Source organism: Cryptomeria japonica, chromosome 8, assembly GCF_030272615.1.
Source record: "Cryptomeria japonica chromosome 8, Sugi_1.0, whole genome shotgun sequence".
Classification (NCBI taxonomy): domain Eukaryota; kingdom Viridiplantae; phylum Streptophyta; class Pinopsida; order Cupressales; family Cupressaceae; genus Cryptomeria; species Cryptomeria japonica.
The window spans coordinates 674,996,436-675,020,614 of record NC_081412.1 but is presented as its reverse complement, the minus strand read 5'-3'; the positions used below and the strand labels follow the sequence as shown (position 1 = coordinate 675,020,614).

Here is a 24,179-nt window from a genome sequence, read left to right as displayed (position 1 = left end):
TTCGACCAATGGATAATCGGGGTAGGTACATCGAAGTTAGTGTCATCTTTGATGGGTCAGGTACACTGAATCTGGACACGCTGTGGTGGACCAATCCGACTAGACGAGTGATGACTGGGATGCCACCCTGTCTGACACTTGTAACTTGGTTGATGTTTCAATTTGATGATGTTGAGAAGATAATTTTAATTAACTCTTCTGAAACTATCTGCTTCTTCAACAGACTCTTGCTTTAACCTCCTTTGTCTTTGATGTGCAGGATGGATGGTGTACCTTTCCTTGAAATGCTGGACTGGAAGAGGTCGTCTTTGATGATGCTGGACCGGAGAAGGTCGTCTTTGATGATGCTAGACCAGAGAAGGTCGTCCTTGCCCTGGCCTGGTCTTCTTTCATCTGCACAACAAACCAAAAGATGATTAAGGCCATCTAACAAATTCATTTCAACATAGCATTTTCCACCTTAAATCATCAACAAGGAGATATCAAAATGAAGTTTGCTCAAGATTCTTTCCAGGAACAAGCTCCATAAGAATTTCGCCCTGGACCCTTTGGAAGGGTCAGAAGCAAATTTTGCATTCCTGGCTCAAATTCTTCTCACTTTGTGACCGTACTTGCTCAGATACATGCCCAAGGATGCCCTCATTCTCAACCAACACCAAGCTTGATGTAAATTTGGGGCAAAATAGAGGTTTCAAGAATTTCGCTCTGGACCCTTTGGAAGGGTCAGGAGCGAAATTTGTATTTTAGGACAAAATCCATCACGTCTCTTCTCCAAAATGCCTTCCAAGGCAAGCATACACTAGCCTTCTCTCCTCCAAAGCCTAGGAATCCACAACATGACCTTGATCATGAGCAAATTAGGTGAAATTGGGAATTTCGCTCTGGACCCTTTGGAAGGGTCAGGGGCGAAATTCAAGTTTTAGGTCTCAATTCCTCATCTCCTTCACTTCAATTCATCTTGCAGGGCAAAGTAACAACATTTCAACCAAAACCACACCTTAGGTTTCAAAATCTTGACCTCAAAATGACTAGAAAAGATATTTTCACTAGAAATCATGGCCAAGGACAGGACCTATAATGGATTTCGCCTTGGACCCTTTGGAAGGGTCAGGAGCAAATTTCTTCTTCTAGCCCAAAATCATCATTATTGGAGACAACAATCCATTCAAGGGCAATCTCAAGGGCTTCTACCATCTTTGTCTAGGCCTGGCTTGGCACAAATTTTGGAGGATAGGATGGGTTTTAGGATTTTCGCTCTGGACCCTTTGGAAGGGTTAGGAGCGAAAATCACTTTTTAGGACAAATTCTACCATGCCTCTCACTTCAACTCACCTCCAAGGTCAAGGAAACTTTGCTTCATTCTTCCCTAAGCCATAAAAACCAAAAGCTTGACTTGATTTGCAAGGAAGATAGGTGGTTGTAGAATTTTCGCTCTGGACCCTTTGGAAGGGTCAGGAGCGAAAATCACTATTTGGCTTTATTTCTTCAATTTCAATGATTTCCTAGCACTTGAAGTCATTTCTAAGGATCTCTTCCATCTCAATTCACTCTAGTCTACAATTGCCTTGGCATAAAATTGGGAAAAAAGGTGGTTTTGAGAAAATTCGCTCTAGACCCTTTGGAAGGGTCAGGAGCGAATTTCTCATTCTCGACTTGATCCTTCATCTTTTCAACTCCAATCCTCTCTAGAAGGTAACCAAACATCATTCTTCACCCAAGGGACAAGGTTTGTGGTCTAAGCAAGGCCAAAAAATAGGTGTGTAAGGAATTTCGCTCTGGACCCTTTGGAAGGGTCAGGAGCGAAATTCACCTTCTTGGCTAAAATCCTTCATTTTTCAATGCTTTCAAACATTTCCAAAGGCCAAACACGTTCATTCTACCTTTCAAGATGCCCTGCAAATCGAAATTTGGTCAAACAAGGGAGGGAATGAGGTCTAGGTAGATTTTCGCTTTGGACCCTTTGGAAGGCTCAGGAGCAAAAATCATGATTTGGGCTTGATTGTTCACTTTTCAAACTTCAATCTTGTTTGGGAGGCAAACATAGATCATTTTCCACTTGAGGAACCAGGTTTTAAGCGCATTCAAGGTAGCAAATGAGGTTTATAGTGAATTTCGCTTTGGACCCTTAGGAAGGGTCAGGAGCGAAATTCATCTCCTAGGCAAAAACTTGATCTTCCAAAGCATCCAACTCCCTCTCAAGGCAAAAACATACCCATTCATCCTCCATCAAGCCAACGCCTAGCCAAAACAAGGAAGAAAACAAGAGTTATAAGGATTTTCACTCTGGACCCTTTGGAAGGGTCAAGAGCGAAAATCATGTTTTGACCTTGATTCTTGATTTTTCAATCTCTAATCTTCCTTGGGAGGCAAACATAGACTACTCTCCTTTCATTTCCACCTTGGTCCTAACTTTGGCTAAAGGAAAAATGAGTGTTTTCAAGAATTTCGCTCTGGACCCTTTGGAAGGGTCAGGAGCGAAATTCACATTCTTGGCTAAAATCTTCACCTCATCCACCTTTACTCACCTCCTAAGGTTAGAACAAGTCAAGACACCCCCAAACATGCCTTAGAAACTAGGAAATTGGTCTTGACAAGTGAGAAATTTAGGTGTATAAGGATTTTCACTCTGGACCCTTTGGAAGGGTCAGGAGCGAAATTCCTAATCTTGGCCAAAATCCTTCACATTTTCACATCCCATCACCTCAAAACTAGAACATTGGTCTAAACAAGGGAAAAAAATGAGGTTTTCAAGAATTTCGCTCTGGACCCTTTGGAAGGGTCAGGAGCGAAATTCCTACTTTAGGCTAATTTCCATCATTTTGTCACCTCAAATCTCCTCTCAAAGACAAATGTGCATCAAAACCTTCCCCTCATGCCCCAGAAGTCAACAAACTTGGTCATATCAAAGAGCAAAGTGGAGAAAAATGATTTTCGCTCTTGACCCTTTGAAGGGTCAAGAGCGAAAATCATCCTTGGGCTCAAATCCTGACTTCATTTTCACATTTCCTCATTCAAACAAGCGTTTTTACCTTCATTCAAGCCTGGGAATGCGTTAGTTCTAGGTTTTGGTAAAAGTAGAATGTCTTATGGAGAAATTCGCTTTGGACCCTTTGGAAGGGTCAGGAGCGAAATTTGACATTTTGGTCTCTCCGCCAGGATCATTTTATGGAATATAGATATAAGAAAATGTCACTTATACTTTAAGTTATATTCCATATATACTGTCAGGATGTTTGAGAGTGGTTTCGGACCTCCGGGAGTTATAATGCAAATTCTAGTTTTTGGAGGATTCCTCAGTTTTCTAGACTTAGTCAAATTTCAGGATCAGGACATTCCAGACAGCCAAATTTCAGGGCATTTGAAGATCAGGATGACATTCCAGACTTCATCACTCACCAACTTGACCTAGCTCGGACCTTCAAGGATGATACTCACTCACCAAGCAAGACACAATTAGCAACAAGAGCAAAACCAAGCCCTAAGGAAAACTTTCAAAGAAACCCTAACCTGGAGCATCTACTGACTCAACCTAGCTCAAGCAGAGCCTGCTATCCAACGATCCCCCTAACAGCACTCATCATGCAAAGGCTAATAGACAAAACACTAAAGACCTAGAAAACAAACCCTAGAAAGTAAAAAAAGTAGGGGTCCCCATTTGCAATGGGGTGATGTGTAAATACGTCACAACAAGATGGTAGCATTGCAACATGTATGGCAACCCGAGAAGCAGTGTGGCTAAGAAAGCTACTAGGTGGATTATTTGGTGAACCTGTAACTCCTACAACTATTCACTATGACAATCAAAGCTATGTAAAACTTTCTATAAACCCTGTGTTCCATGACAAGACAAAACATGTTGAAATTCAGTATCACTATATAAGAGACATGGTTCAAAGGAATGCTATTCAACTCAAGTACATTAGAACTGATGAACAGACAGCCAACATCCTCACCAAGCCTCTTGCTAGAGCAAAATTTGTGTACTTTAGAGACAAGCTTGGGATTGTAGAGAATGATGCTCATGTTGAGAGGGAGTCCTCTCTTCGATAAATCCTCAAGGTATGAACATGTTCTTTCCTTCATCCTTGTCATGTTGAGTGAGTCCATGACAATCCTAGTTACAAAAGTCATGTTGAGAGAGTCCATGACAACTCTGGTTGCAAAAGTCATGTTGAGAGTGTCCACGACAAGCCATGTTGAGAGATTCCTTGGCTTAACTCCTTGCGTTGAGAAATTCCGCAAATTGAGTACTTATCCATAACATCATGTTGAGTGATTCCATGACGAACATCATGTTGAGTGAGTCCATGATGAATTAGAGTCTAATCTTGATTTCACCATGTTGAGTGAGTCCATGGTAAATCATGAAACATGAAGTGTTGCCTTGCTTTATCTACATAGATAAAGAGGGAGTGTTAATTCCTAAATTATCTTATGTAGATAAAAACAAATGTCGAATTGGCCTAATCGACCTTTGACATTTGTAATTTATAATTACTTTATTCTTATATATTTTTCTTGTTTAGATTAGTTTTTTATCTTAGTAAATAAAATTGTTTATTTATTTAATTCCTAATCGCATTTATCTAATTGATTAGCTAAATTGAATTTGTTTAATTTATATATCTAGAAATTAGTTAACTAATGGTTACTGACTATTATCTTATCTATTTTGAATAACCAGTCATAATTGAATCGGTCTGTGCATAAACAAGATTCTATTATGAATCGGTTTGGTTGTGTCTTTTGGAAAAAGGACACGATCTTCTAAAAGGTAACCCAATATCATACATAAGTATGATTCGAGTTACATTGAAAAGTGATGGATAGAATATAAGAAAAGAATATGCAGAATTACTATCTCAATAATATATAAACCTTCAGACTCTTCTCTCACAACGAACATTGATCTTATGTACAGATCGAAGTAACAAAGATCGAATATTTTGAACGGACTGATAAAGGATCAAGCATTCATAGCACATACAGATTGGATTATTCTTAGATCAGAATTCATTGAATCAGTTCCTGAACTATTCCATACAAGAATTTGATTACAGTCTTTAGTCAAGCACTCATATATACACAGACTGAACTACAATAGCAGATCAACAGATTCAGATTTGTAAATGTAAATAGACTGTTATTACTTTCTGAGCAATCAGAATTCTGAGACAACTAGTTTAAAGTTTTAGCGTGGGATATAAGGAATGTAAAACCGATTTTTATTAGTCTTATCGATTTGCCTCTGCAGATGAAAAGCAAACGATTATATTTACTACCGATCACAGTATGTTGTTTTCTCCTATCGAATATGTTATCAATGGAGAGGGTAGCGCATATATATCTTTTGTTTCATTGGATCGTGCCTCCACAGGGGGTCACGATCCTATGTGGAACCATGTGGTTCCACATAGGGTCGTGACCCCTGTGTGGAGCCACAATCCTTCTACACCGGCGATCATTTCCTTTAATAAACTCCACGATGCATTAACTATAGCATAGCAATTAAATTTAGTTAATACTAACTAAATTTAATCTTAAATAAATCGCAAATGATAGACTTAGTTTCTGTGCGCTGATAAAACTAAGGAGATGGATTTATTTTGCTGAGTGTTACGACTGAGACTATAATTAACACTCCCTCTTAGTCTTAGGAGTATAGACCTAAAACTTTATTTAGCTCACCACTAATCTCATGAGAATTACATCACCTAGGTGTGAAGTATCATCATGTGATACTCAGGATATACTCACTTTGATATCCAATTTTAAGTATCAGCCTGTGATACTAAGGATATACTCACTTTGATATCCCTGTTTTAAGTATCAGCATGTGATACTAAGGATATACTCACTTTGATATCCTTGTTATAATATGTGCATTGATATTAATCCGCTTACATAATGTCTACTATAACTTACCATATTACTGATATTCAAATTGTCTGATTTTCAGTTTATATGATCTTTCAAACATTTATAAGATCGTCACCTTACAATGTTAAAATACAAGTGTTCATTAACTAAAGAATCATCATCCTTTAGGAGTGAACACAGGGAAAGGTTACATACTTCATATACTCAAATATATGACCAAGAAGTTTACATAAATTTTAGATATCAATTACATTTTAACCATACCAAGATACCTCCTGAAGTGATCAATTTTCACTCTTGCTAGGGGTTTGGTGAGAATGTCAGCTGTTTTATCTCCTGTATTGACATATTCCAGTCTTATTACCTTTCTCTCTGTCATGTCTCTTACATAGTGATATGGGATCTCAATGTGCTTGCATCTATCATGAAAAACTGGATTCACTGAAAGTTTAATGCAGCTCTGATTGTCACAATGAATGATAATAGGCTTCAGACTTTCACCAAACAGTCCTACTATCAATTTCCTCAACCATATGGCTTCCTTAGCTGCCATGGATGCAGCTATATATTCAGCCTCTGTGGAGCTCTGAGCTACGGATGATTGTTTTCTGCAGATCCAAGATACCATAGCTGACCCTAAGCTGAAACAGCATCCTAAAGTGCTCTTCCTGTCTATCACGCTTCCAGCCCAGTCTGAATTAGAGTATCCATGTAGGTTCAATGCAGTGTGTTCATAATACAGTCCATAGTCCAAGGTACCTTTTAGATATCTTAATATATGCTTTACTGCAACCAAATGTATTTCTTTGGGTTCAACCATGTGTTGGCTAAGTGCATTTACTGCATAACATATATCAGGTTTGGTATTGACTAGGTACATTAATGATCCAATAATCTGTCTGTATAATGTTGGATCTGCAAATTTGGAATCTGCTATAGCTTCTTTTAGTTTATGTAGGTTTGTTTCCATAGGAGATGACATTGGCTTACAATTCATCATTCCAAATCTCTTCAAAATGTCAATGGTGTATTTACCTTGATTTAGATAAATACCGTCTAGTTTTTGCCATACTTCTAATCTAAGGAAATAATGGAGTAGACCTAAATCCTTCATCTCAAACTCTGAAGCTAGTTCCTGTTTGCATTTTGCAATGAGATGATCTTCGCCTGTAATTAATAAGTCATCTACATATAATATGAGTATCAACATTTCACCTTTGATTATTTTGAAATACAGATTTGGATCAGCAATGTTTTTAGAGAAACCTATCTCTAATAAGTAACTGTCAATTCTTTCGTACCATGCTCTGGGAGCTTGTTTTAATCCATACAGTGCTTTCTCTAAGTTGCATACATATGTTTTAGCATTATTTACCTCAAATCCCTCAGGTTGCTCTAGATATACTTCTTCTTCAATTGTTCCATTCAAAAATGCAGTTTTTACATCCATTTGATGAACTTTCCATCCTTTAGATGCTGCTATAGCCAGGATTGTTCTGACAGAAGTGTATCGTGCAACAGGTGCAAATGTTTCTTCATAGTCAATTCCTTCCTTCTGAGAGAAGCCTTGGGCAACAAATCTTGCCTTATGTTTTTCTATATTGCCATCAGCAGCATGCTTAATTTTAAAGAGCCATTTAGAAGATACAATTGATTTTCCTTTAGGTCTAGGCACAATTTTCCACACATCATTCTTTAAGATAGATTGATATTCCTCTATCATGGCATCCTTCCATACTTGTTGTTTAAGAGCCTCTCCGGCACTTGAAGGTTCAGCATTTATGAGATCTGTCATTAGAGTAACATAGCTAGAAAACTTTGAAGGTCTTTTTCTTTCTCTAACTGTTCCTCTAGGTGCTGCAAAGGATTCTGCTTCCTGTACTGTTTTAGTGGCCCATAGTGGCCTCTTCCTGGGATTCTCTGTTGTAGTGTTCTCAAGTTCCAAGGTGTTATCCTCAAGATGCTCCCTCTGAGTTTCAGAAAGAGAATCTTCTTCCAAATTAATGGAATTAGTTGGGATTTCAGGTGTGATGGAACTCCTTGTTTTGTTAATAGCTATATCTTCCTCAAATATGACATCTCTGCTTAATTCTATTTGTCTTTGACCAGGGATGAATATTCGGTAGGCTTTAGATGTTTCACTATATCCTACAAAAATCCCTTTTTGTCCAGTAGGTTCTAATTTAGTTCTTTTCTCCTTAGGTACATGAATATAAACAGGACATCCAAATATTTTGAGATGGCTAATATCAGGTTTAATTCCAGTAAAGACTTCTTCAGGAGTTTTGTCACCAATATGAGAGTGAGGACATCTGTTTTGAATGTATACAGCGGTATTAGTGGCTTCTCCCCAAAGTGCAGTTTCTAGGTTCTGATCTAACAACATAGCTCTTGTCGCTTCTACTATTGTTCTATTTTTTCTTTCACCAACCCCGTTTTGTTGAGGATTGTAGGGTACAGTGAACTCCCTCTTAATCCCAGCATCTTTACAAAACTCTTTAAATACTTTTGATGTGTATTCCCTACCATTGTCAGTCCTAAGAGTTTTGATTTTCCTACCAAAGTGATTTTCTGTAATAGATTTGAACTCTTTAAATTTCCTAAGAATATCTTCAGATTCTTTACTTTTAAGGAAATAAATCCAAGTTTTCCTAGAAAAATCGTCTACAAAGATTACATAGTATAATGCGTTTCCTAGTGATGGTTCAGACATAGGCCCACATAAGTCAGAGTGAACTAGTTCTAGTACTCCTTTAGTTTTTCTAGAACTGCAAGGAAAAGAGCTTTTTGTGTTTTTCCCTAGTGCACATCCTTTACAAACATCTGAATGAATTGGCTTTAGTTTAGGTTGTCCTGTGACTAATTTCTCCATAGAGGGTAGAGCACGAAAATGTAGGTGCCCTAGTCTTCTATGCCAAATTTCTGCTTGATCTATGACTTCATGAAGTAAGGTTTGATTTGGCTCATTACACAATTCATATAGGTGCCCTTGTCTGTAACCAATCACTTGTGCTCCTTTGAAGGTGGCTGTTTTTGGCCATGCCATTACCTTTCCTTCTATGAATGAGACTCTATATCCGTCGTCCTCAAGTGCAGAGATAGAGACTAAGTTCCTTTTGATGCCTGGTACAAATAGTACCCCGGTGAGTTGGATTGAGATTCCAAACTTCAGTCTGATTGTACATGTCCCAACACCTTTTACAAGATGTGCAGAGTCATCCCTTGTTGTTACCTCTTCATTTGATCCCTTTTCCATTGAGTCTAGTAATTCTCTGAATCCGGTGACATGTCTTGACGATCCACTATCTATCACCCAAGTGTTAGACTTGTTTGAAGCTTGACTTGATAGTGCTGAATATAATACAAACTTCTCAGATTCAAGTTCTGTGTTCCTCTCTACTTTGGCGAATGATGCCTACTGTTTTACTTTGTCAGGACAATTACATGACATATGCCAGTACTGATCACATCTATGACATTGGATTTTTGACATCTCTTTCTTATGAAAGCTTTTCCCATGATGGGACTTTCTCTTCTTGAAGTTTCTCTTCTTGCCTTTCTTACGGGAGTCGGTATTCAGAATGTGGAGTTCCTCATCTTTAGTTTTGTGATTTCCCCCTTTCATTTGCCTTGATTCTTCAAGGAGACAGTCATCCCTTAGTGGATCAAATTCTGTGAATTTATCCCTTGCATTTATGCCTTGTTTGAATGATTCCCAGGATTCAGGTAATCCGTCTAGGGTAATCATTGATAGTTCTTGCTTCTCGACATGATAATCAAGTTTTTGCAGTTGATCTCTGAGTGAACCTATCCTCATGAAGTATGAGTTTATTGTTTCACCTTTATTTATACTTATGTGGTTCACCTGTCTTTTTAGAGCTAGGGTTTTGCTCGGATTGTTTATTTCATACGTCCTTTCAAGGGTTTTGAACATTTCATATGCATTGTCATATTTTAATATAAGTGGTATTATGTGATCCCTTACTGCATCTATCATGATTTTTACAGCTTTATCATTTCCCTCATTCCATACAGTTTTCTCAGGTTCGGGCTTGTCTTCTTTTATGAATTTGATTACTTTGTTCTCTTTTAACACTATCATAATTCTGACTTTCCAAGCCACATAATTTTCTGCTCCTTCAAGTCTGTCCTCGAATCTGATTGTGTTCGCCATTTTAGAATTCTTCAATTTCGTAAACTTCACTTTCAGTCTATTCGGATCTTAAGTAGTTAGGCTCTGATACCATGTAAATGTAAATAGATTGTTATTACTTTCTGAGCAATCAGAATTCTGAGACAACTAGTTTAAAGTTTTAGCGTGGGATATAAGGAATGTAAAACCGATTTTTATTAGTCTTATCGATTTGCCTCTGCAAATGAAAAGCAAACGATTATATTTACTACCGATCACAGTATGTTGTTTTCTCCTATTGAATATGTTATCAATGGAGAGGGTAGCGCATATATATCTTTTGTTTCATTGGATCGTGCCTCCACAGGGGGTCACGATCCTATGTGGAACCACGTGGTTCCACATAGGGTCGTGACCCCTGTGTGGAGCCACGATCCTTCTACACTGGCGATCATTTCCTTTAATAAACTCCATGATGCATTAACTATAGCATAACAATTAAATTTAGTTAATACTAACTAAATTTAATCTTAAATAAATCGCAAATGATAGACTTAGTTTCTGTGCGCTGATAAAACTAAGGAGATGGATTTATTTTGCTGAGTGTTACGACTGAGACTATAATTAACAAGATTAATATAAAATATATACAGCAGTTCAAGTTTATATTCAAAGATATATAAAACAGTTGTTATTACTAATACACAGTGCATGAATATATATGTGTATGACAAATTAAAGTTTGTAATTATTCAGGAGTAATTCAAATAGATTAATATAATCTATACATTGATTAATATATTCATATAAATCTGATACAAGTTTACTGTATAAATCTGATTTTTTTAAATTTACATCTACAAGTGCAAGATTGAGGTGGCAGCCCAGTCATCCCTTCCAACAATCAATGAAGTCCACATCAACGCGTCTTGATTCAATGAACCAAGCTCACCCATGAAGGGACAAACTCCGATGTACCTACCCCTAATATTTATTGGTCCACACTCACTGGATGTAATTTTCTCATTGGCTAAGGAGAGTTTGTTGTAACAAACCCTAATTAGGGTTTCATTGTAAAATCTTGGCCATTGATGGAGAATCAATCCTGGTTGTTCATTGCAAATGAGCTCTCTATATAAAGCTCAAACTCTTCATTTGTAAAGGTTAATAGCGGTAGAGAATAGTTAAAGCGGGTAGAATAATTAATAGCGAATAGATAGTGAATAGAGAGAAAATAGAAGAATTAGAATAGAGTAACAGGAGAAGGCAGAAATTGTTGCCTAAGTTGTAAATGAACTCCATTTTCATTGAATTTATGGTGACGTGTGTTGTTTCTTTACAATGTGCATGGTTTCTTGTTAGATCTTCATGTCAGATGGTAAATAATTAGATTGAATGGAGAAGTTTTTTGAATGTATTCATGTGGAATCCGTCTAGTCCATACCACTAGCCTCTTACTAATTGTAAGTGTCTTGCGTGGTCAACTGGAAAGATATAAGCTTAAATTCAAATTGTTATGCGTTCATTGTTTATGCGTTAACTTGAATGGTGAGCAATATCTGATGGTAATGATTTGAACATCTTTGAAACGTCCTTAGAAGATTGCATTGAGCTTGTGTCAAATTGTTCAGTTTGATGGTGAGACCTTGCTCAGTAGTATTCCATCTAATCATTCAACTATCTTCTTACATTCTAGGTCTTAGAGTAGACTCTCTTAACCCTTCATCTTTTGCCATTTTTTCAAAATCAAACTAGTTAGGATAAAAAAGCATCGCTAGATTGTAACATCAGATGATCTAAAGTTCCAACAAATCAAGCATTCAAACGAAGTCCCCCTTGTGATTCCAGCACAATCACATCAACCAACGAGCTTATCCACACGTAGTGACCCTACATTCATGAACCTTGGAGTCTTCTCAAGTGATCCTTAAGCTAATCTTCAGCATTTGAGAGATTTTGTTCAAAAGAGGATAAGATACTTTATTCTGTGTTCGCATGTGCATAAAAAACACATCAACAAAACTCAAGGTTAAATAAGATGTAATTAATATTGATAAATGGTAATTGTTGTCTCTATTTATTTTCCAATGTTAATTCCTATTTTTCTATAAATTATTTTATGTTCACAGCTGATGTATGAATATAATTTGACAATATCAAGTAGCATTAAGGAAAATCAGTCTAATGACCTTGACAAGATCAATCCAAATTGCAAAGGATCGCAAATGATGAAGAGCTAGTAATCTCTTTGGATTGATTCTAAAGAGATTTGACTGAGACCTACAAGTGCCTGGTGTAGCATACTTTGCAGCAACAAGCATCATTGGCTCGCTTCAATTTTTGTTATTTTGTACTTTGTACTTAGTACTAGTAGGGTAGATTGTAATATATTCAGGTTTGAACTTCACAGTCAAACCATGTGCTTGTAGTGTGTTACTATATAGCAATGTAATTACCATACTATGCATTGTGTAATGCAATCAGCAATATGAAAATCAACGAAAGTATAAATATTCAAAAATTCATTGTGTAAACTCTCATTTCCCTTCAACGTCTATCTCTATGCAACTACACAGCCTTCAAATTAAAAAAATTTGCTGTTTTTTTTTCACTTTTTCTCTATTTTTATCTGCATTTTTTGGATGCCCGATTTTTAGAAAAAGATCTTTATCATTTGGTTTGCTAATTAGTGCCTCTCTAGATTTTTGTTACTATGGGATCAACTAATTATCAAAATGTCAATGCAAATTGACCACTTTGCATTAATTTTAGCTTCGTTTGCCCATATTGTTTACATAAATAATAAATTGCAGCTTCCCATTTCCGTCATCGCTAAAATCCAAAAAAAATTCTGTACCCAAAACTTGCAGAGAGACTACTTGTGATGATAACTTGCTGGAAGATAGGAGCAACCTGCTTTTTTATCTTTCTGTAAAAGTGCAACCTGCATGTTTTTGTTATCTTACTATTCGGATTCCTTCTATTTAATAGTTTCTACTAAACTCAAACATTGGATTCCTATAATACTAATCTCGTAATTCGCTATTGTCTTCTTCCTTGCTCTTGTGATCAAATAGTATAGAATATCTCAGAATTGTTACTCTATTCCTTGCACTGAATGCTTTCATTGTTTGAAATCTATAGTAGTGTGGCATCTCCGCATACTTAAAAAATGAAATACATACACACATAAGTGTATCACATAACTATATGCCCATCAATAAGCATATATATGTATCATTTTAAATGCATGATCACAAGAAGGTGATTCCGGGTCCTGTTCTCACAAGACAGCCAGACACGGGAAATCTTGAAGGACCAACTGTGCTACAGAGGACACTGAGAGTTTGCAAAACACGCTTCAGAGATTTCTGGAAAATTCATTCAAATCTGGAGGTTTTCACAATGATTCCTGACAAGAAAAGGCAATGTCTTTCGTGAAGACTTTATATTTTCTGGAACAGAGCAGAAAAATAATGTTCTATGATACCATTTCAATTGTAACATGTTTAAATCTTGAAAGCCTTACTCCATGGCTCACTCTAGTAACATGAGCTAATTCATTTCAAAAAATGTTTGATTGGGGTGGAGGCAATGATAATGAGAGACGCTCGTAGTATTAGAGACCGCGCTTGAATACCCATCAAAACTATATGAAACGTGTTAATCCATTCTAAAAGTTGTTTGAAGAAGTCGCGGAACGGAAAATAAGACGCGTTCGTAAGATTGTCACCGTGGTCAAACAGCTATAACCAAGATGAAGTCGTGGTGTAATAAATAAAGAGTAGAGAATGCAAACAGAACTTAGGCTTTAAGAAGGTGCAACCCCGGCTTACTCCACACTAGATTGCGACCCAACTTTACCTCACACAAGGTTATCTACAAAACACAACTTCGCAGCACTTACTCAGCTGAATATTTGGAAAGAAAAGAATTCAAGAATATGCTTAAACCAATACAAAACCGTACCTTGTGGGGCGACTGAATATTTTCTTGCATCGCATGGCATCTTTTGGAAAGCAGAGAATTAGCAGGCAGTTTGAAACCCCTCGACTGAGTAAAACCTTTCCGCAAAAGTCCTGTTAAACTCCTTGTCGAATTCATCTTGCCCGAAGACAATATGTATTCTTATGACAAGTTAAATATACAATCAAACAACTCGCTCCTGCTGAATTTCTTAAACCCTAAGTTAAGCTGAAAAACTCCAAGATTATCTTGTGTCTGAGAAATAATTTAACATGAGCTAATTCATTCGGAAAATTGTTTGATTGGCTTCGAGGTGGCGCTCGTAAGATTGTCACCGCGATCAAACGGCCCTCAATGTAATAAAACCGCTATAACCGAGAGTAGACAATATGAATGAGGATTTTTAATGACATTCATGAGTTCAACGAGTTCAACGAGTTTATGGGATCTTTAAACTCAGTTAAACAACAAAGTTTAGAAGCAAATATCAAGTGGTCATTAATTCTTGTTAATCAAATATTTTTTACATGAATTTTAATCAAGTAAACGGTCATCTTTATAATTCATTCCTTTTCGAATAAAGTATTTAGAGACTCAACTTTTAGAATATCCATATATTTGCTTGGAATGTCTCTAGAAGTTGAGCATTCCATGATTTAATGTCATTTGGTTTCCACCAATCCAAACATGCAAAGAAGACAAACCCTGTCAATGCATTCCTCTTTGGATGTTTTCCACCATCTTGTTTTGTGGAAATGGCTATCCAACCATTAAGATGCACCATGGCATCCATTTGTTGAATGTTACATAACTAAAGTTTTAGCATCCATTGTTGGATGCTAGGTAACTAAAGTTTTGACTTTTCATCAACAAGGATGGTTGCAGCTTGTTCATTGTACCATCGTATCAAATAAATAAGAGCAATCCTCATCAATGAGAAGTCAAGACTTCAGTTATGTAGCATCCAACTATTAATGTCATGGTGCATCCTAATGGTTGGATAGTCACTTTCATGTTCGCACTAAAGATGGTGTGAGCTAGTTCTTGATTGGGGTATCAACATTTTTGCTTTCCATTTTATTTTTGCCTCTATGTAATTCTTTTGTTGATGTTCACATGTGAGATTCAAATGCTTGATATAATATTCCCTTTTTCTCCCAAGTTGTTTTGATTATAACGCCACTTTGACTCTTTCTTTCACATACTTCTTGATTTCAGCATTCACATTTGGGCATTCGTGCAAATTAATTCTCCATCTACTCAACCGCTTGATATTTTGTTTCATCCAAGTGTTTTTTTCAATCTATTTAGCTTTTCCTTAGGCATAATTTTGGGTCAAGAATGATCTTCCATTTTCTATATTCTCTTCAAATAACCTAACAACCTCATCATTACAGTTGCCTCAATCAGAAAGGCTCCAAATTTTCTTAAGATGATTTTATAAGGGACTGTGATTTTAATTTTGAATTTGCTTGTGATAAGAAATCTTTGTAATCATTTTATTCGCCTTCATCTTGATATTGGCGTGTTGTTGTCCCAAACCTCACAACTATACCAAAAAAAAAGGTAAAACAAGCAACTCGAATAATGCCTAAATCTTATATTTCCAATCCCATAACTCAACCAATCTACATTTATTTTGAAGCATTTATAATAATTTACATCCCCCTTATGTCCACTTTTCTCTACAGGGCTCCCAACTAAGGTTGCTATGAAAGTTGAGGACCAAGTATTTATTACCACTTGTAATGGGCTTCCCTCAAACTCAAACTTTACTTGCTTCTTTTTTCTTCTCAAAGTAAAAAACATAATTTTGGTTTTCTAAATGTTCACTTGCATTCCCACTTCCTTACCAAAGGATTCTAGAGCTCTTAGGTGTTCTTCAAGACCCTCAATCATTTTAGCTAATAGGGTGAGGTTGTCAGCATATAACATCAACTTTATTTTAAAAGTGGTCAAATTCACACCTTAGCCACATGACTTGACTATCCAATCCTCTAATTTGTCTATAAAGAGCCTAAACAAAGTGAGAGACAGTGGACACCTTTGTTTGACTCCAATGTCACTCCCAAAAATCTCTAAGAGCGCATCCTTAGTTTTGATTTTGCTCTGAAGCTACTCATATAACCTATAAACTATTGCCTTATAGTGATTTGGAACTCCCAGTTCTTCCAGTAAGGCAACTGCTCTAAGAGAGATCCAAATATGCATATAAAAAGGAATTTAAAATGATCCAATCCTTTAGGTCATATAACCTATAAACTATTTCCTTATAGTGATTTGGAACTCCCAGTTCCTCCATTTTGTGTCATAGTTTACTCCTAGGAATTGTGTCAAAATCTTTTTTTGAAATCCAAAAAACAAAAAAAGACCTCTTCACCCTATCTTTCCCAAACCTTTTTGTTCAAATGTTTGAACATGATACAATGGTCAATAGTAGGGTGCCTTGATCTAAAATCAACTCGACTTTTTTCCCTTTCCTTTCTTTTTCATTGCATAGACTGATCATGTGTTCCACTGTACTTCCAAAGAGTTTATTGAAAACGGGTTTGATTTTTATTGTGCAATAATTTGTTGGATTATTGACATCACCACTTTTGAGGAGTGGGATGACAATACTAGTTTCCAATTTGTTGAAAACCATCTTGAATTACCTAATCAAATATTTTTTTAATGTGTCTATCAAGAGCTTTCATGCCCCACTTCAAGAATTCAACTTGAAGACCATCTATGTCTTAAGCTTTGCCACCAACCAACCTTTTAATTCCCACCTTTATTTCCTTAATACAGAAGAGTTTGGTCTTAGAGTTAATAATCAGTGGGGATTCTATATTTTATCCTCTTTCATACAATTCCTTAGCATGTCCAAGCCATTGGATACATGAGACATGCTATTTTTAAATTTTTTGTTTTACCTATTGCAATTCTTTCTAAAAAAATTTAGGATTATGCTTACTCAAAGAGATTATCTCATTCCTTCTCATTTTCATATAATCTTCTTTTTTAGATTTTACAAGTGTTTCATACATTTGTTTGAACTATTTTTCCTATCATGATGTTTTAAGCTTTTTTTTAGGCTTTGTGCTCTTCACCAAATCGAGGATTAGGTAGGAAACTATTTTTTAGACTTCTTTTGGCTCTAACTCTTTTGTGTGTCAAGAGTATATTGTGGATTAAGGCCAAAAGATTATTGTTGTTTATTGATCTTTTGTCTTTGTTGGGGATGCTAGTGTCTTTTATATCTTACAATATGTTTTTCAAGAACACCTTTGAAAGTGTCTTGGTTCTCCCAATTCATGTGGATTTTGACTTGCAGAGTTGGCTATTTATTTATATGAGGATTGGCTCTTTGTTGGTTGGATGTTTGTGTTGAATGGTTGAATTGACCGAAATACTGAGAGGGAGGATGAATCAATATTCCCACACTAGTAAAACATTTACAGATATGTTACCCATGAAATTTAAATTTTGCCACCATGTCACAAGTCTTTCCATGTCTTGAGGTTTTTCTTTAGGGTCTTCCTTCATTCACCTTAATAATCTGAATCTTGGGTCGTGGCTTTATGCATTTTCAAATTCTCTTTAATAATCTGAATCCTAGGTCGCGACTTTATGCATTTTCAAAACTTAGTCGCCAGTCCCTTGCCTTTTTTTAACCTTGTTGCGGGGTTCTTAAGTTTTGAAAGTTCCCGAATACCCGACATGGTTGTGAGAACTTACAAAAGGTCGATCACTCTACACGAAGATTCATAGGAGGTCAGGTTTCTAGTTGATTTTTGAAATAGTTCAAAAGTTGTCAATCCATCTGATTTCCCAACGCGCTTTGTTTTGTCATCGGATTCGGTGATTCATGAAGCCTTCAAGGAGAAACCATATACTTGACTTAGAAACTGATGTGTTTCTCAATAACATGACCTAAGATTGATACAATAGACCTATTAAGGTGGCGACATGAGTATTGACAAGGAGTGAGTCCTAATTAATCGCCAACGAAAATTGATTAAGTTTATCTACCCAATAAAGGCAGTCACTTTTGCCATTACCAACTTTGACCCGTCATGCCCCCATGTGGCGTACATTCTCCAAGGATAAAATCAAGAATATTTGTGAGCTACCATCATTAATGATAGGTTAAGCAATTAAGGACACGTAAAGGTGGCAACATGTGTTGTAACACTTGATACTATCACCCTTGTAGATAAAATTTAATACACCACCTTTTGAAACTAGCGAAAGGAGTGTATGCTATCATGAGTTTTCCCTGTCAGAATGGTTTTGCCTCGCAAAGGCGAATTGCCATTTTGTAACCCATACTTGAATTGGCCTGAAATCGAACAGGAAGATATCATCCAACAATTATGGTCTTTTGCATGGAAAAGGCGCACCGACTTCAATGAATATAGAAAGACCGTCTCTTTTTTAGAGAAAATTGCAGAGCAAGCTGAGAACCATGAACGATGCTTACAAGAAGAAATTGTTGCAGAAAGGATTCCTGGTGATTAGTTTTTTAAACAATATTAAGGATGTTGCTCAAAGGTAAAGCTCCTATGATCCAGCTTGATGTTGAACACATGCAAGATAACATCCTACTCGACCTGAGTGACCTTTCTCAGGTGCTCATATGGGATGAAGATGAATTTACAACGGTCCTCAGGGTGTTGATTGAAGAGGAGATGACAGCTGAGAGGATCGACAACTAGATTGCAAGTCAGAACCCAGTGCCCAATGAAGAAGAAGGGGCATGAAATTAATAGTTCAAGAGTTTAGTGTCAATAGGGTTTATCCAATAAATTTTGTTTTCTTTAAAATCATGTTTAAAGAGGTCATTTTTAAAGACCATTACTTAAAAATAATCGTTTCTTGAAAAAAGGAAAAGGCCTTTAGTTATAAATAAGTAGGAGATAGATTAGAAAGGGGGGGGGAGAAAAAGAAAAAAAGGTATTGTAATATTTTGGATGTTTAGCTATGTTTAGTAGTGTGGATGAACCTTGAACTATATTTTGAATATCTTTGAATGAATTAACACATATATCAAAACTTTGAGTTTGATATATTCTTTCATGCTGGAAGTAAGCTTTGAATTAATATTGTTTCATTTGGTTCTCATATGTTTGACATGGTTAAAATGAGTGGCGTAGAGACTTTGAATTCTACATGCTCTGTATTTAGTTTATTTACATGGCATTGCTTCTTTTTTTGTGTAATTATTTGCACTGTGGGCAAACTGTGTGTTGTTAATATCCCTGGTTGTTAGACACGTCCTAAGTTCTCCTCTCCTGGCAACGTGGGAGAGTGTTGTCCTTTTCCTGCTTTCTGGTTAAAAGCATACCCCTGAAAATTAGAAATAGATCATACAAGAGAGTTGTACCTCTAAAATTCAAAGGAAGATCATTTGTTTAACATAGATCTCTCCAACTGTTAGTTTCTTGTTTGTCTTTCATGCTGGGCATATTGAGCTTTTCTTATAATTATTGTTGGGAGGACACATCTGGTTAACATATTTTTGGTGACTCTGTTGGGGAAAACTAACCTATGAGCTCTTGTTGTATGATGCCTTCCTATGAAAGAAGGTTGGCAACTCTATTTATCTAAGATACTAGATAAATATTTCCAAACTAGGTCTGGCTCAACAATTGATTTATATTTGAAGAAAATAATACTGAAATTGACCAAATACTTGCATACCCTTGGAATGCTTTAAAAGGAAGCATTAATGGAGATGAGGATTACAAATTTTCACTGCTACTAAGGAACTCGTGTAAGGGATATTTTCCATTGAGGAATTTTGAAGGAGAAGCTTATCGGGTTGTGACCAAAAGATTAGAAGAACCAACCTCGTACAATTTCTTAGCCTTTGGAGAACAAGAAACTGAGACAATGCAGACAAAATCTTGGGATCATAATCAACAACAAAGAGGGAATATGCACCAAACCAAAAGTGAAAAACCTAAATCTCATTCCACATGCATATCAACCAAGCCAAAGGAGCTACCATTGGATTTCGGGCTGAAGAAGAAACACCATAAGATGGATGCAGGAAATTTTTCATCCCAAACTGGTTCTTGAATGGCCCTGATGATCATTTTTTGTGCAACATTATAGACAAGAAAGGTCATGTCACAGAAGTTGAAATAGAGGCATTTATTAATGGCCCCTATGTTTTTGAAAAAGATATGAATTTCCAATCATTGAAATCTTTTGATGTAAAGGTCAAGGAGGAAGAACTGTCAAAAAATGAAATTCAGGAAGCTAAAAATGATTTGGTCAGATCTGTTGATATGGGTATATCATCCCCCTCATCTAATTGTATCCCCAATGACAAATTTCTTTGTGCAGAGAAAGAAGTTATTTTTAGGTTTGATCCTATGTTGCTAGAGAGTGACACCCAGAGGTCACAATGGATGACATGCACTGATTTCGTTTTTTGCTCCGGGTATGCAAGAAAAACATTTCATTCTTGATGCTTCCCTAGTATGTTCAACTGAAGTTGCAAGCTATGTGGTGCCTAAAGAGAATGTCACAGTGGTAGCGACATAAGAGAGACAACCAGGAGATTCAGAGAGTAAATATGATCGGAGCACCTTCAATTCATTATATGTGCACATAGGGTTTGGTGAAAATTCAAGAGTTTGGGATAACCCTCTTTTTGAATTATTTGATTCTTGGCCTTCTCATGATAAAATTGAAAAGGAAAGATATGCTCTTAAGATCAGTTCTGACACCATGGATGATAAATCTGATTTTTCATATTGTTGTATACAAATGGAAAGGGGTGATGTTCATTGTGTTGGCTCTCTGAAACTTAACTCAAAAGTCCTTGTTGATCCTTGTTTTTCTATGAATGATATTGTTGATTTCTCAGGCTAGCAAGGATGCAAATATTGGGTTAGTGCTGGGTGAATTGCTTGACGAAGAAAATAATAAGGTGGGCAATGGCTTTGTGGTTAGCCATGCTAGTTGCATTGATGACATCTCTGATTTGGGTCACAAAGAACTCTATTTGAATCAAGGCATATCATTTGTGTTCTTTCAAGTAGATGGTTCCCAGTTGTCTCAAGCAGGTTGTGAAAGTATGATTGATCATGTCTGAGAGGTGTATCGTGAAGAATGGTTGTTTAGGCTTGAATATATATATATATATATACAGGAAAGGTTTTGCATTCCATTAGCTTGAGGTTAGGTAACAGAGCTATTTCCGAGAAGCAACCCCTTTTCATCATATCATATGGCTTTGATCTATTATTCCGCAGAAGTGCCTACTTTTCTCAGCCTATTGATGGATTTACTTGAGCAACCTTAAGCAATCTTGAGGTAGGGCCTTATGGCTATGTACATGGTTAGAAGATTTTGGTTTGTGGTCAGTGTAGTTTAATTTTTCTTTTGGGTGTGTTCATTCTTGGTTTGTGCCCAGTCGCCCCTCCACCCATCTGCATAGCATCACCCTTCCCTTCTACTATTATTTCTAACTCTGTATCCCAATGGATAAGGTAATGGTCTTACTCAAGATTCTGGGGTTCTCTACGTCCTACTAGTCGTTGTCCCCATTCAGAGCCCACGTTACCCATGAAATTTAAATTTTGCGACCATGTCACAAGTATTTCAATGTCTTGAGGTTTTTCTTTAGGTTCTTCCTTCATTTGCTTTAATAATTTGAATCTTGGGTCGCATCTTTATGCATTTTCAAAACTTAGTAGCCAGTCCCTTACCTTTTTTAACCTTGTCGCGAGGTTCTTAAGTTTTAAAAGTTCCTAACCACTCAACATGGTTTCAGGAACTCACAAAAGGTTGACCACTTTACATGAGGATTCATAGGAGGTTGGGTTTCTAGTTGATTTTTGAAATAGTTCAAAAGTTATGAATCCGTCGGATTTCCCAACGTGCTTTATTTTGTTGTCGAATTCGGTGATTTATGAAGCCTTCAAGGAGAAACCATATATCTGACTTAGAAGTTGGTGCATTTATCAAGAACACGACCTAAAGGTTGATATAGTAGGCCTACCAAGGTGGTGACATGAGTATTGACAGGGAGTGATTCATAATTTATTATCGGTGGAAATTGATTAAGTTTATCTACCCTGTAAAGGCAATCCCTTCTGCTGTTACCAACTTTGACCTGCCATGCTACCATGTGGCACACATTATGCAAGGAGAAAATCAATAATATTTGCAAGGTACCATCATTAATGATAGGTTAAGTAGTTAAGGACACGTAAAGGTGGTAGCATGTGTTGTAACACTTGATACTATCACCCTTGTAGATAAAATTTAATACACCACCTTTTGAAACTAGCTAAAGGAGCGTATGGTATCATGAGTTGTCCCTTCCAGAATAATTTTGCCTCATGATGGTGAACTTTCCTTTTGTAACCTAGACTTGAATTGGCCAGAAATCAAACAGGAAGATATCATCCAACAGTTACGGTCTTTTGTATGGAAAAGGCGCACTGACTTCAATGAATATAGAAAGACCGTCTCTTTGTTAAAGAAAATCGTGGATCAAACTAAGAACCACGAACGGTGTCTACAAGAAGAACTTGTTGCATAAAGGATTCATGGTGATTAGTTTTTCAAATAGTATTAAGGATGGTGCTCAAATGTAAAGGTCCTATGATCTAGCCTGATGTTGAACACCTGCAAGATAACATCCTACTTGACCTGAGTGACCTTTCTTAGGTGCTCATATGGGATGAAGATAAATTTACAATGATCCTCAGGGTGTTGATTGAAGAGGTGATGACAACTAAGAGAATCGACAACTAGATTGCAGGTTAGAACCCAATGCCCGTTGAAGAAGAAGCAACATGAAATTAATAGTTCAAGAGTTTAGTGTTAATAGGGTTTATTTGATAATTTTTATTTTCTTTAAAATCATGTTTAAAGCGGTCATTTTCAAAGACCGTTACTTTAAAAGAATCCTTTCTTGAAAATGGAAAGGGCCTTTAGTGATAAATAAATAGGAGATATATTAGAAGGGGGAGAGAAAAAGAAAAAAAGTATTGTAATATTTTGGATGTTTAGCTATGTTTAGCAGTGTGGATGAATCTTGAACTATATTTTGAATATCTTAGAATGAATTAATACATATATCAAAACTTTGAGTTTGATATATTCTTTCATGTTGGAAGTAAGCTTTGAATTACTACAATTTCATTTAGTTCTCATCTGTTTGACATAGTTAAAATGAGTGACCTAAAGACTTTGAATTTTGCATGCTCTATATTTAGTTTATTTACATGGTTTTTCTTCTTTTCCTGTGTAATTAATTGCACTGTGGGCAAACTGTTTGTTGTTCATATCCCCGAATATTAGACACATCCTAAGTTCCCCTCTCTCGACAATGTGGGAGAGTGTTGTCCTTTTCCTGATTTCTGGTTAAAAGCACACCCCTAAAAATTAGAATTAGATCATATGAGGGAGTTGTACCTCTTAAATTTAGAGGAAGATCATTTGTTTAACAGAGATCTCTCCAACTGTTAGTTTCTTGTTTGTCTTTCGTGCTAGGCATATTGAGCTTTTATTATAATTATTATTGGGAGGACAAAATTTTTAGCTAACAAGATATATTAACCTTAGCAATTAATCTCATCAACATGAATCAACAAATGCATAATAAGAAAACAACATAACCACAAATTAAACATCGGATTTTATACGTGGAAAACCCAAATGGGAAAAACCATGAAGAGTGTTAGCTCTCAAGATAATATAACTAGTTATATGGTGTTTACAAAATGGGTGACTCACTGTCGGATGGCTCACTACCATATTACAAAGTGGCTCACTACCAGAATGCTCACTACAATAGAAATAAGTGAACCAAGGAAAGTTGCATCTCCTAATGCATGAGATTAGTTCCAAGATAAGCTCAGATATCAACTCACAAAAACTCATAGCAAATCTGGTAAGGGATCTCTCTAAATTGTCCACAACTACCTGTAGCAAGTCAGATAAGGGATTATTGCAACACTGTGATTGCACTCTGCTAATCCAGTTGCTTGCAGCAGGTTTGGTAAAGGATTAATGTAACATTGTCTACACTTTGACTCTCCTTCACAAACCTTCGCTCATATATCATATTCCATTGTTGTCACACTGCAACTACTCTCATGTCTATAAATTTGTCACTTGCACACTTCATACTCTGCTACACACATTACACTCTTAATACCACACACATACATATCTGCTATATATACCGGTA

The 24,179-nt window shown here is 36.4% G+C and overlaps 1 protein-coding gene across 2 annotated transcripts in view; it reads right to left on the bottom strand.

Moving 5' to 3' along the window:
• Positions 1–14,396, bottom strand: part of LOC131032386 (grpE protein homolog 2, mitochondrial) — an 88,781-nt gene extending 74,385 nt beyond the window's left edge. Inside the window, exon 1 of one of the 2 annotated variants that reach the window (XM_057963348.2) lies at positions 13,982–14,396. In XM_057963348.2, the coding sequence (XP_057819331.1) occupies positions 13,982–14,116 (135 nt within the window). In that variant the 5' untranslated portion in view covers positions 14,117–14,396. The remainder of the gene's footprint in view (positions 1–13,981) is intronic. The other variant, XM_057963349.2, reaches the window with a different exon arrangement.
• Positions 14,397–24,179: the final 9,783 nt, after the last annotated feature.